The 12,141-nt window shown below is 48.3% G+C and overlaps 2 protein-coding genes across 2 annotated transcripts; one reads left to right on the top strand and one right to left on the bottom strand.

Annotated features, from left to right (window-relative positions):
* Positions 1-1,538: 1,538 nt before the first annotated feature.
* EMWEY_00027820 (hypothetical protein, conserved) lies at positions 1,539-4,262 on the bottom strand (the record flags this gene model as incomplete). The annotated part of the gene is made up of 5 exons (XM_013481326.1): positions 1,539-1,638; positions 1,964-2,751; positions 3,130-3,300; positions 3,781-3,825; positions 4,152-4,262. The coding sequence occupies 5 exons, from the start codon at positions 4,260-4,262 to the stop codon at positions 1,539-1,541; spliced, it is 1,215 nt and encodes a 404-aa protein (XP_013336780.1).
* Positions 4,263-6,367: 2,105 nt separating this feature from the next.
* EMWEY_00027830 (DNA-directed RNA polymerase alpha chain, putative) lies at positions 6,368-11,234 on the top strand (the record flags this gene model as incomplete). The annotated part of the gene is made up of 9 exons (XM_013481327.1): positions 6,368-6,384; positions 6,599-7,536; positions 7,829-7,920; positions 8,258-8,393; positions 8,643-8,933; positions 9,165-9,407; positions 9,802-9,975; positions 10,191-10,233; positions 10,511-11,234. The coding sequence occupies 9 exons, from the start codon at positions 6,368-6,370 to the stop codon at positions 11,232-11,234; spliced, it is 2,658 nt and encodes an 885-aa protein (XP_013336781.1).
* Positions 11,235-12,141: the final 907 nt, after the last annotated feature.

Below are 12,141 nucleotides of genomic sequence, written 5' to 3' on the forward strand. Positions count from 1 at the left end.
CGCATGCAGAGACAGCTCAGTTGCCTTGTGTGAGGAAGGAAGGAGTTGGAACTGGCCCAGTTGGCAATACGTACGCCTCAATAAGGCAACAGCAACAGCTGCAGCAGCAGCAGCAGCTGTGTCTGCTGCTAGCGGGCCGAAAGGAGAGGCGGCTAGCGGGTGCAAAGCAACAGAGGCGGGAGCACCATTGTAGGGCGAGCCCTCAGCAGTCTCTACAGGGCGAAAGCGAGCAAATCTATTGGGGTCCTTATATCTTGCTAGAGTGTCTCGTGTGGCCTTGTAGGCCTGCCGACAGTTATTCGGAGAGTGAAGAAGACCCAACCCAGCGCACAGAAGCAGCAAAAGCAGCAGAAACAGCCTTCACCTGTAGGGTTTTGCCGCAGGCGTAGATACTTGAGCAGGAGCAGCAGCAAGCGCTGCAGGCCCTTCTTTGGACTCAACGGCAGCAACAGAGCATCGCGGCCTCCTCTGCAGTGTACGTACACCTCAAGGGAGCTAGAAGAGGAGAACAGAAGGATGGGAAGGAGACAGTTAAGTTGTTGTCCTAAGAAGACAAGAAGGAGAAGAAGAAGGCTTTTCTCCTCCCTGCCTTCTCCTAACAGCGCTCAGGAGACAGTTGCTGCTGCCCCGAGACGGCAGGCGTCGCCCCACACAACTGGGAGTTGTTAGCTTGCTTAAGTGCTGTAGGTGTCTCCATTTATGTTTCTTTTCTTGAGTCTCCCTTAAGATATTGAGGGTAGTGAGGCCCTGGCCCTGCCTACCCCTCAAGCTGGCTTCGCCCCCTCCAGATGACAGGTGACCTTGGTCTGCTGCGCCTGTCTCCGAAGGGGTAAAGGAGACGGCAACTGCAGCAAGTGCATTCTTCCCGAGTGTCTCCTTTTACATACGCATACAGGAGACACTTTAAACCTTAAGTGGCCCGGGGGGGGGCCCAAATCTCCTGAAAAGTGTGGCCGCTCCTCTGCAGGCCCGGTGATACGCCAGCTAGCTGGGTACCTTGGGCTGCGGATCCAGATAGGTCTCTCCTTCAGAAAGCAACTTGCTTTCTGTTACAAACGCAACCAACTGTTCCCTCAAAGAAAGATCAAGCCTCTGCGACAGGCAACAACAATTGCCTCTGTATGTGAGGAAGACAGCTAGCTACAACCCTACATTAAGCAGCTAGGGCAGTGCCTAGATTGCTGCAAAAGAGCAAGGCATTAGACTCACTCGAGTGCCTCCATACCTAGCTGTCTCTTGCCCATCTCGTTTCCGTAGCCGTCTCTGTATGGGAGGAATCATCCCCACGGCAACCACTCGTTGTGGGGTAAGGTATCTGTCTCCTGTCTACTGCCCTACGGAAGACAGCTAGCGCAGTGTCTAGGCAGCTGCAAGACAGCACAGCATTAGACCCATTCGAGTGTTTTCTTACAGTGGCGACACCATTAGCCATGTGGCTACCTAGGTAGACAAGTTACCTAACTGGCTAGCTGTAACACTAGGAAAGGTGGAGTTAGATGCGTGCTCGCTAGCTAGGTACTCAAGGAGAGAGCTAGCCTTCAACTATACAATATTGCATCTGTCTCCTTTGTAAACGGTTCAAAAGGTCTGCTCCACAATGGGGAGCATGTCCACACGCCCTGCTCCAAAGGAGACTGCCTGCCAGCCAGCCAGCCAGCCAGAAGCAACAGCAGAGGCAGCAGCAGTCCGTCGGAAACACTCATCCCCATTTTTAACTCTTTATGTAACAAACTTGTATGCATGCTTGCATGGATGAATGCATGTTCCAGTCCCAAAAAATTAGCTATGCACCTGCGTGCATGATTGCCTGCAAGCATACTACTATGCATGCAGGTGTTCATGCATGCATGCGCGCATGCATGTATAAATGGAGGCCTGCATGCATGCATTCATGGATGCACCTCCATTTGATTGTAGCAGATCCCTATATGAGAAACATGCACGGAGTATTAATAAGCTTTACATGGGCCCGGGCCCTACAGGCATCTGACCCATCGCCTGCTGCTGCACCACAGCCGGCTGCTGCTGCGGCTGCTGCTGTTGCTGCTGCTGAGGAGAGGCTGCCGGATGGGCTTGTTTGTGGAGGTAGGGTGTTGGCTGCTGTTGCTGCATCATCTGTCGTTGTTGCTGCTGCAGCATTTGTTGCTGCTGCAGGAACTGTTGATGCTGCACCTGCTGGTGTTGCTGCTGTTGCAGCACATGCTGCTGCTGCTGCGCATGCATCGGCTGCGCCATATGGGGCTGTGCTGGCATGGGAGCGTTGTTCTGCTGGTGGGGTTGCGCCGGTTGTGGGTCGTGATGTGCTGCTGTTGCTGCTGCTGCTGGCAGCATGGGCGACTTCGGAGGGGGGCCGTACGCTGCAGCAGCAGCTGGCATGTTGGGGCCCCGGGGACCCACACCAGTTAATGAGGGTGTATTGCTTATCGGAGCAGCAAAGCCGCTGCTGATCTGTCGTTTTGCTGCTGCAGCAAATGCGTCTCCTCCTGCGGGGAGACAGGCGCTTCTGGCTAGCCCAGGAGCTCCTGGAGCAGTACCGGCAGCACCAGCTGCTTCCTCATTACTCGTAGCTGCTGTACCTGGAGCAGACGTACCGGCAGCACCAGCACCAGCTGCTGCTGCTGCTGCTGTTGCCCCCGAAGCAGCAGCGGCGCCTGTAGCCTTGCCTGTCGTGAGGGCCTCGTGCTGGCGCTGCAGCTCTTGTATCCTCAGAGACAAAAGGAAAGCATCTTGCATTAAACTGATTGTCTCCGTCTGAATAAAAAAAGATACAGACAGAGGGATACACCAGCAGGCACAATCGTAGACATCCCCTCGTTTGCATGCAGCAGCAGCAGAAGCAACAACAGCTGGGGAGCAGCGGCAGCAGCATCAACATAACCAGCAGCAGCGAGTATCTCCATCGCATGCAGGAGCAGAAGCAGCAATATGAGAAACAATGCAGAAGAATCCCTGGAAGCAAGAGGGCGTGCAGCAGCATCAGTAATAGCAGCATACAGAGCAGCAGCAACAGCATCATTATAACCGAACATATGCGACAGCAACAGTATACAGAATAGCAGCAGCCGTAGCAGCAACAACAGCAACAGCAGCACAAGAAAAAAGCTAGAGGTAATAATGCTAGTGTGTCACCTGGACATAGGCCTGAAGTCCCATATAAAGCTGTAATTGTTTCTCTTCGTTCTCTTGAGGCTTTAAGAAATAAGGACTTAAAGGATGAGGGGCAGCCTCCCCTATAGGGACAGCTGTTAAATTGTCATAGAACCATTCTGCAGGCTCGTGGATTAACAACTCGTCATATGTCTACAGAGGAGACACAGGAGATAGAGGACACACTTTGGGGGGGGGTATGGCACACAAAGGAGACAACGGGGAGGAGATACCTCACACAGGGGACAGCACATAGGCCATAGCACAGACAGGAAACAGAATAAAGGAGACAGCACACGAAGGAGAGAGTAGAAAGGAGACAGGAACCAAATACTCTAGGGGAGGCCAATCCACGCAGAAGAGGAGGGCAAGGCGGCAAAGAGGAGACAGATGTAAGGAGACATATAAAGAAATGGGAACAGAGAGAACCATCTAGACAAAGAAAAGAAGACAGACAAGGCAAGCGCCAACATACAAAATGTTTACAAGAGAGACACATTGACAGAAGGAGACAAAAGGAGACAACTAGAGACACAAGCAGCAACAGGGAAGGGCTACAACAGCACACAAGAAGAGATAGAGGTACAAACCCTAAGCCCTAAACCCTAAACCCTAAACCCTAACCCTCCTCACCTCTGAAGCGATACAAGGGCCCTGTGGTGCACCAGCGAGGTTTAGCTGCGGTAAAGGAGACACACAGAGGAGGATTAACGTGTCCCCTTCTATTCTTGAGTGTTTCTTTCCTTATACTGTCTCCTCCTGTCTACACTGTCTCCTTTTCCTGTCTAATTTGTCCCCTCGTTTCCATAGCGTCCCCCTTGATCCCTCGAGCTGTCTCTTTGTTGTGTCCCTACACTGTCTCCCTTTACTACCCTAGATAGCTCTATCTGTCCCTATTGTCTCCGTGTATAATCATAACTGTATAAATATATCATAAGTGTCTCCTTTTATTGTCTTAAATACCTAAATGTCTCTTAATAGTCCCTTTTCCTCCCCCTAATTACCTTAAGGAAATGGGACATTTCTACAGGAGGCAAACTTTCGTCTATCAGAAAAATTTTGGCCGAAATGTCAAATTCACCCCAACCGGCCTCGGAGACCTCATAAGGAGGCATAGTTAAGGCTAAATAAATAAATAAATAAATAAATAAATAAATTAATTAATTAATTAATTAATATAAATTAATTAATTAGTTAATTAAATATGGATATAAATACGCGGAGGCACGAAGACATGGGGAGATAAAAAAATATTTGTATAGGGACATAAATACAGACGACTCAGAGGGATATCCATACACAAAGAAAAAAGGAGACAAAGGGACAAAAGGAGACAGGGAGAATTACAGACAACAGGAGGCATAATGATAAAAGGGGACAGGAGGAGAGGGAGAGGCAAAAGGAGACAACAGGGTACAACAAAGCAGGAGAAGAAGGAGACAGGAAACTGTAAGCCTGTAAACCCTAAACCCCAACTCTGCCACAGCAAACCCCAAACCCTAGATCCTAAACCCTAAACCCTTCATGCAAACCCTTGAATCTCCAAAGAGGAGACAAAAAGAGAGAATAAATAAATAAGGAGACACTTACTTCTTCTAGGGTTTACAAAAGAAGGATCTAATTCAAAGACAACTTTTCTTATAAAGTGCGAGATATCCTCCCCATCAGGAGAACGAAGGAGACAGGTCCATTTATGCGTCATATCGTTGTGTCTCCTCTTCTCCTGCACAATTCAATGCATGCATATGCATGCAGATGCAGATGCATATGCATGCATGCATGCATGGGAAGGGAGAAGGACAGCTGCATTGTGGTGTGAGCACATGACGAGTTTAGGGGGAGAAGGGTTTCTTTCTACGGTTTAGGGTTTAGGGGGAGAAGGGTTTCTTTCTAGGGTTTAGGGTTTAGGGTTTACCGCTTGGGTAAGCTTGAAGGCATAAGTACCCATAATAAGGGGTTTACGTATAGTAAACCCTTTCATACACCGCGTCTGGCCAGCAGCGCCGGCAGCAGCAGCATTCTGTCCCTTCATTCTGTCTCCGCAAACCCTAAGCCCTAAACCCTAAACCCTAAACCCTAAACCCTAAACACTCCAAAAGGGACTAACACGGAGAGGCAACAGGCAAGCAACTTAAGTGTCTCCTTTTAAAAATGCAAAAGAGACACATAAACAAACACAAGAGTATGTTTCTTTTCCTATCAGTAGCTAAACCCTAAACCCTAAACCCTAGGAACGCGGGGGACCTGGACGTGGGGGCCCCTACTCTCTGGGGGCCCCTTGTCTCCTCCTCAGGGCTTCTTTTGTAGCTTAATTGTCCCCTAAAGGAGACGGATGCTGCTGCTGTCTCCTTAGGAGAAGAGAACGGAGAATAGAGGAGGCCCAAGGAAGGCCTAGGAGGAGACAGCAGGCAAAGAAAAAGATATAAAAGGAGACAAAAGATGCAGCAATAAAAAAAACAATAATTGTCTCCTTTACCTTAAATCATAAACACTCGTATAGAGAAAGCAGAAGCAACGCATGCACAGCAGCAGCAGGGGGCCCCAAGGGGGACCAGGGGTACTGGGGGCCCCGACCAAACACTAAACCCTAGACCCTAAACCCTAAACACTAAACCCTAAACCCTAAACCCTAAACTCTCTTTGGTTTTTAAATTCTTCTTTATTGTTATTAATCACTGTTGGCCTTGCTGCTGCATGTGTGTTGCTGCTGTGTGGTCTTACCTGCTGCTGCAGCAGGAGACAGCAGCAGCAGCAGCAGCAGCAGAAGTAGCAACAAGGGATAATCGTAAGTAAAGAAAGAATAATAGGACACACAATATCCATAGGGTTCCTTAACAAGACAACTGTATCCTTTTCCCCCAATAAAGTGTCTCCTTTTTCCTTATAAAAGGAGACAAGGAGATCCTAGCATAAGAGGGCAAAGGGCTCCTTGCGCTGGGTCCCTTGTGGTTGAGGGTTTTGGGTTTAGGGTTTAGGGTTTATGCTAAACATATCTGTTGTCTAAACCCCAAGCAAAGGGGCCTACAGGGGGCCCCCTCCGTACGGGGGCCCCCCCTAAGACCCATGGGGCCCCCGAATTTCGTACTAAGGCCCCTGTCTCTTCCATCCCATCCTCTTAGTAAAGGGGGCCCCGTACCTCCCCAGGGCAACCCTTTGCATGCAAGCTAATGGGGTGTCTCTGCAGCAGCGGGTGCAGCTGCTCACCGAGGGGCCCCCCAAGATGCAGGGGGACCCTCTGTAGGGTTCCCCTGTCCCCTTTCTTGCTGTTGATTTTATTTATTTTTTGTCTCCTCTCTTGTGCCGCCTATGGATCTGTCCTCAAGACAGCACATTCCCCCTTAGGGGTCCTTTATGTAAACTCCCTGCAGCAGCAGCAGCAGCTACAACAACAACAACAGCAGCAGCAGCAGCAGCAGCAACAGTTGTGGGGTGCTGATTTGAGTCGCGGCAGAAACGGGGGGCCCCTCCGTCATAGACAGGCTACAGCACCAAGGCAGGGGGCCCCTCGCAAGTTCTTTAGGGGGGCCCCTTGTTTTTCATACAACAGGGGGGCCCCTGAGTTTGCCTTTATCGTAGGGGCCCCCCGTGCACCTTTAAGTGCCCCCTTCCCAGCAGCAGCAAGGGGCCCCCAACTGTCTCCTCGTGGCCCCCAGCAGCAGCAATGGGACCTTCATGGTGTCTCCGATGCCAGCTCATCGACTGCAGCACGCGCAGAAGCAGGAGGGGCTGCAGCAGGAGAAGAAGTAGCAGGAGGAGCTGCAGCAGACCCACCAGCAGAAGCAGCAGCAGCAGAAGCAGCAGCAGCAGCAGCAGCAGAAGAAGAACAGAGGGAGATAGCTATAAGCCTAGCTCGTGTGGCATCAGCTACTGCATTAGCAGAAGCAACAGCAAAAGAGCGGGAAGCAGCAGCAGCTGCTGTAGTATCAGCAGCAGCAGCAGCAGCAGAAGCAGCAGGGACACAACGCCCTTCTCCTATGCAAGCAGATCTACCAGGAGACAGTCTCCTTAGGAGACAGTACCCTTCCTTTGAGGACCCCGCTACTAAGTTACCACCAAGGGGCCTCGGGGCCCTCCCGCAAGACCCTTATATGGGTACCTCCTTGGGGGGCCCCCCTATAAGTGCATCACCAGGAGGAGTAGGTGGGGGTGCAGTAGCCGAGTTGGGGGGCCCCGATGCTGGTATAGCTGCTCTAGGTAGGGGGGCCCCTATAAGGGATGCATTAGGCACCAATGCAGCAGCAGCAGAAGCAGCAGCAGAAGAAGAAAGAAAATTTGTTGAGGCAAGATGGATGCAGAGACTAGCGGAGACACATAAGTTAATGGAGAAACATAAGGAGACACAGAGACAGCAACAAGAAAAAAGATTACTTGCTATGCCTCTTCCTCCTTGTAAGAAAGATACATTAATATATATAATATACTGCCGCAACAGCAACAACAGTAACAGCAACAGTAGCAACAGCAACAGCAACAACAGCAACCGCAGCAACAGCAGCAGCAACTTGTGTCTCCCTTCTGCAGCAAGAGAGATGTTGTCGCCTCATGATATGTTTTGCCTAATTGGAGACCCCCTAGCTGCTGCTGCTGCTGTTGCTGCTGCCCTTCACCTCCTTATTGTCTCCTTTTGCCTCCTTTTATCTCTTGCTGTCTCCTTTTGTCTCCTTGTGTCTCCTTTTTATAGGGGTATATTCAGTAGATAAAATAGAGATAAATGCCCCTTCTCCTCTTTATTATGATTATACAACTTATAGGCCTTATCTATATAAATACGCAGTAAGTATAATATATACTGTCTCCTCTCCTTTATCTTGTCTCCTCTGGCCCCTCTCCTGTCCACTGTCTCCTGTCTCCTGTCTCCTCCATTGTCTGTTCCTTGTCTCTTCCGTTCCTCTGTCTGTCTCTTTTCCCCTTTCTTCGCCTGCCTTCTTCCTCCTCCTGTTTCTGTCTGTTTGCTGTCTCCCTGGGTGTCTCTTTCTTGTGTCTGTCTCCTTGTCTCTTGTCTCCAAGACTAACTTATGCGTGTCCCCCCTCTCTCTTCGCAGACATTTACGTTGTACTGCTGCTGCTGTTGCTGCTGCTGTTGTTGCTGCTGTTGTTTCTGCTGCTGCAGGAGGATACTAAAGGTCAAGTTAGCTGCAGCGAGGTTCAGCTGAATGCATCTACTGGTGTATTAGAGGAGACACCTATTCCTGCTGACCGCACTAGCAGCAGCAGCAGCGAGGAGGAGGAGCAGCAGCAGCGTGATGGTTTGTCTGATGATGGTTTATCTGATGAAGAGAGGAACCATCTAAGTGCTGCTGCTGCTGCTGCAGTTGCTGCTGGTGATGTATATGGTCCTGCATGCAGCGGCTTCCGTCTCCAACAAATAAGTCCCCCTGTCTCTCATCGTAGCGGTATAAGTTCCTTTTTTTACTTCCATGCCCCTCATTCATCTGCTTATGTCCCCTTTATTAATGCATGCAGAAGGGAGACATTTACATTACCTAGACCTGCAGTAACTGCCCTCAAGATTGAGCATCTTGATTCTTATGATGACGCCCCTACTATACCTCCTCCTCCTCCTAGCGAAATACCTCTAGCCTTCTTAGAGGAGCACATACAGCAGGAGCAGCAGCTGCAGCAGCAGCAGCAGCAACAGCAGCAGCAGCAGCAGCAGCAGCAGAATGCAAACAATGACGGATCTCCGCAGCATGAGATTACTAAAGAGGAGAAAGAAGAACAAGAAAAGAAGAAGGAGGAATTACGACAAAAATTACTGCAGCAGCAGCAGCAGCAACACCTAAAAGGTATTAGTCCCTCTGCATACCTAAAAAGATTACCTGTAGAGATAGGTATGTGCGTAATAGGCATGAGGGAAGATGTTGAGGATTTAGTAGAAAATTTACGACAAATTATATTCAGAAGAAAAAAAAATATAAATAAAAAAAAGAAGAAAAAAAAAAAAATAATTAATCATAATAAACTATTAATTCATAAGGGAGGGGCCCGTCTATGGGGTGGGCCCCCCACCAACCTAGAGGACGAGGAGGAGGAAGAGGAAGAAGAAGAAGAGGAAGAAGAATTAGTACTATGTGACCCCTCAAAAACAACAGCAGCAGGAGCAGCAACAGCAACAGCAGCAGCAGCAGCAGCAGCAGCAGCAGCAGCACCTAAGGGTACATTTGAGAATCCATGGGTAGGATCTTTATCAGTAAAAGGACCTATAGCAGCAGTAGCAGGAGATATAATATTACCTAAAGAATTAGAGATAATAAATAAGAGTAATTATTTATGTACAATGTGTGCAAATTATTATTTAAATATAAAAATAAAAATAGAAGAAATAGAAGAATATATACTACCAGAGTATGGATATAATAGTATAAATAGGGATATAGATAAGGAAGGATATTTTTATTTCTCTAATTATATTACTCCTGTACAATTATTTTCTTATGATGCACAAAGAGTACCTGAATCTATACTTAATCCTCCTCATGCTGCTGCTGCTGCTGCTGCTGCTGCTAAAGGATTACCACCTGCTGCTGCTGCTGAGGAAACTATTCAATATTATAAACATTCTTCTTATGCTCAGGCACAGAGGGACAGGTTCGGTAGGGACCCTCATACAGATCCTGTATATACAACATTAGCTGGGTGTCTCCCTTATAGCAGCAGCAGCCACAGCAGAGGGAGACATGTATGTATACAACAAAAGGATAAAAACAGCAACAGCATCAAGGGACAACAACAAACAACAGATAACAATGCAGCAACAACAACAGCAGACTCTACAGCAGCAACAGCAGCAACAGCAGCAGGAGAAGGAGGACGAGAAGAAGAGGAAGAGTATAAGCATAAAGAAGGGAATAATATATGTGCTCCTGCTCCTCGCTTCCCTTATGAATCCTTAGGAGAAATAGTAACAATAGAGATACATACAGATGGATCAGCAACACCAAGAGAAGTATTCATAGAGACACTAGATAAAGTTTGTCTCCTTGCACAAACAACAAAAGATGCACTCCTTTATAAATGTAAACCATCAAGAGATGGTAATGCAGAAGAAGAGTTCGCGGATCCAGATATGTACCAAGATAAACATAGGTAAATATACAATATAATATAATACCTAGCTAGATAGGTAGCTAGCTACCCAGCTAGCTACGTAGATAGTTAGGTAGCTCTAGATAGGGTTAGCGGGTAGGTACGTAGGTAGGTAGCTAGCTACCTGACAACCTAACTATATAGCTAGCTAGCACCCTCTCTCCTTGCTCGCTACATCCCTCTCTCTCTCTCTGTGCATGCATGCATGCATGCATGCATTCATTTTGGGGCTGTTTATGTGTGTGTGCGTGTGTGTGTATTATGTTGTGTTATATAGGTATACGGGTGTACCATGGAACCCTTATAAGGATTCCCTTGCTCGTACAATTGATCGTCATAAGAATTTCTTTAGGAAAGATATGTTAAGACAATATAGTCCTGTTAAGGAACAACTTCTTTATAGGAGAGAACTCTATGGAGACACCCCACAAGCTCAACAGCAGACCACTGGACCACTTGCACAACAGACCACTGGACCACCAGCACAGCAGCAAACCCCTGGAGTATCCGCTTCTTCAGGTACCCCTGGGGCCCCCTCATCTTCTTTGGGTACCACGGGAACCTCCTTCTTACGTCCCTATGGGGCCCCCTCCTCTCCAGGCGTCCCTAGGGCCCCTCCCGCTTCCGGTACCGCTGGGGCTCCCTCATCCTTGGTACCCCCTGGGGCCCCCCCATCGTTGGGGCCCCCTGTACCTGGTGATGTTATGGCAACTACTGCAGAGGAGCAGCAACGTTTATTAGATGAAGAAGAATTAGAGGATGAATTAGTCCAACGTAGCCCAATGATAAGACAAGAGAGAGAAAGGGAGTACCAAGCAACAATAAAATTAAAAGAAGATATAGAAGAAGGGAAGAAAATACAAGAAAGAGGAGACGGAGAAGGAATGCCTAAATTCCCTTATAAGCATGGAGGTATGGAGATGCCCCCTGATTGGGTATTTGATGATTTTATTGCACAAAGAGTACCTATTGGATTACCAACTGCATTCTCTGATGATTAATTGACCCTAAACCCTCATAAACCCTAAACCCTTATAAACCCTAAACCCTCATAATATACTCTAAACCCTAGATAGGGGACGAGGGAGTTTATGCACATCGCAGGGTCTCCTCTAGGGTTTAGGGGTGTCTCCTATTTTGTGTTGGCTAGGGTTTAGGGTTTAATGCTTGTACTGTTTGTCTGTCTCCTGCTTAGTAAGTAGATCTGTTGTCCTTATCTGTTTAATGTGTCTCCTTTTCCTGTCTCCTAAGTGTCTCCTTTTGCGGCACTTAATAATAAAGGGGACTCCCTTTTAGTCTCTGTCTCCTTTTGTCTCCTTTATAAGACAAAAGGAGACACCATAAAAGATAGCGCAAAAGGAGACAAAAGGAGACACATAAAAGTGTCTCCTTTCTCTCTTTCTTGCTGCTATCCCCTACTACCGCCTTAATAAACCCTAGGGGCCCCCTAAACCCTAACAGGTCAACAACAGTATAGTCCCCCCATATATAAAATTAATACAGGGGGGCCCCCTCAGCTGTCTTTGTTGTAAGGGGCCCCCTAAACTAACAGGGCCCCCATCCTTGTCAAAAGCAGACAGGAGACAGGTGCATGCAAGTAGCATGCAGGCCCCACAACACCTGAATCGGCAGCAGCAGTTACTGCAGCACCAGCTGCTGCTGCAGCATATACTGCAGCAGCAGAACTTACTGCAGCAGCAGATACTGCAGCAGCAACAGATACTGCAGCAGGACCAGAGCAAATGATAAATCCTGCTGCAGCACACACGGTGTGCTACGCTTACTCCTGCTGCAGCAGCCACTGCTGCAGCACGAACTATAGCACCAACTACAGCAGCAAGTGCAGCAGGAGCTACAGCAGCAAGTGCAGCAGGAGAATGTATATATATATATATATATATATATATA

Source organism: Eimeria maxima, genomic scaffold (genome assembly GCF_000499605.1).
Source record: "Eimeria maxima Weybridge genomic scaffold, Emw_scaff312, whole genome shotgun sequence".
NCBI classification, from domain to species: domain Eukaryota; phylum Apicomplexa; class Conoidasida; order Eucoccidiorida; family Eimeriidae; genus Eimeria; species Eimeria maxima.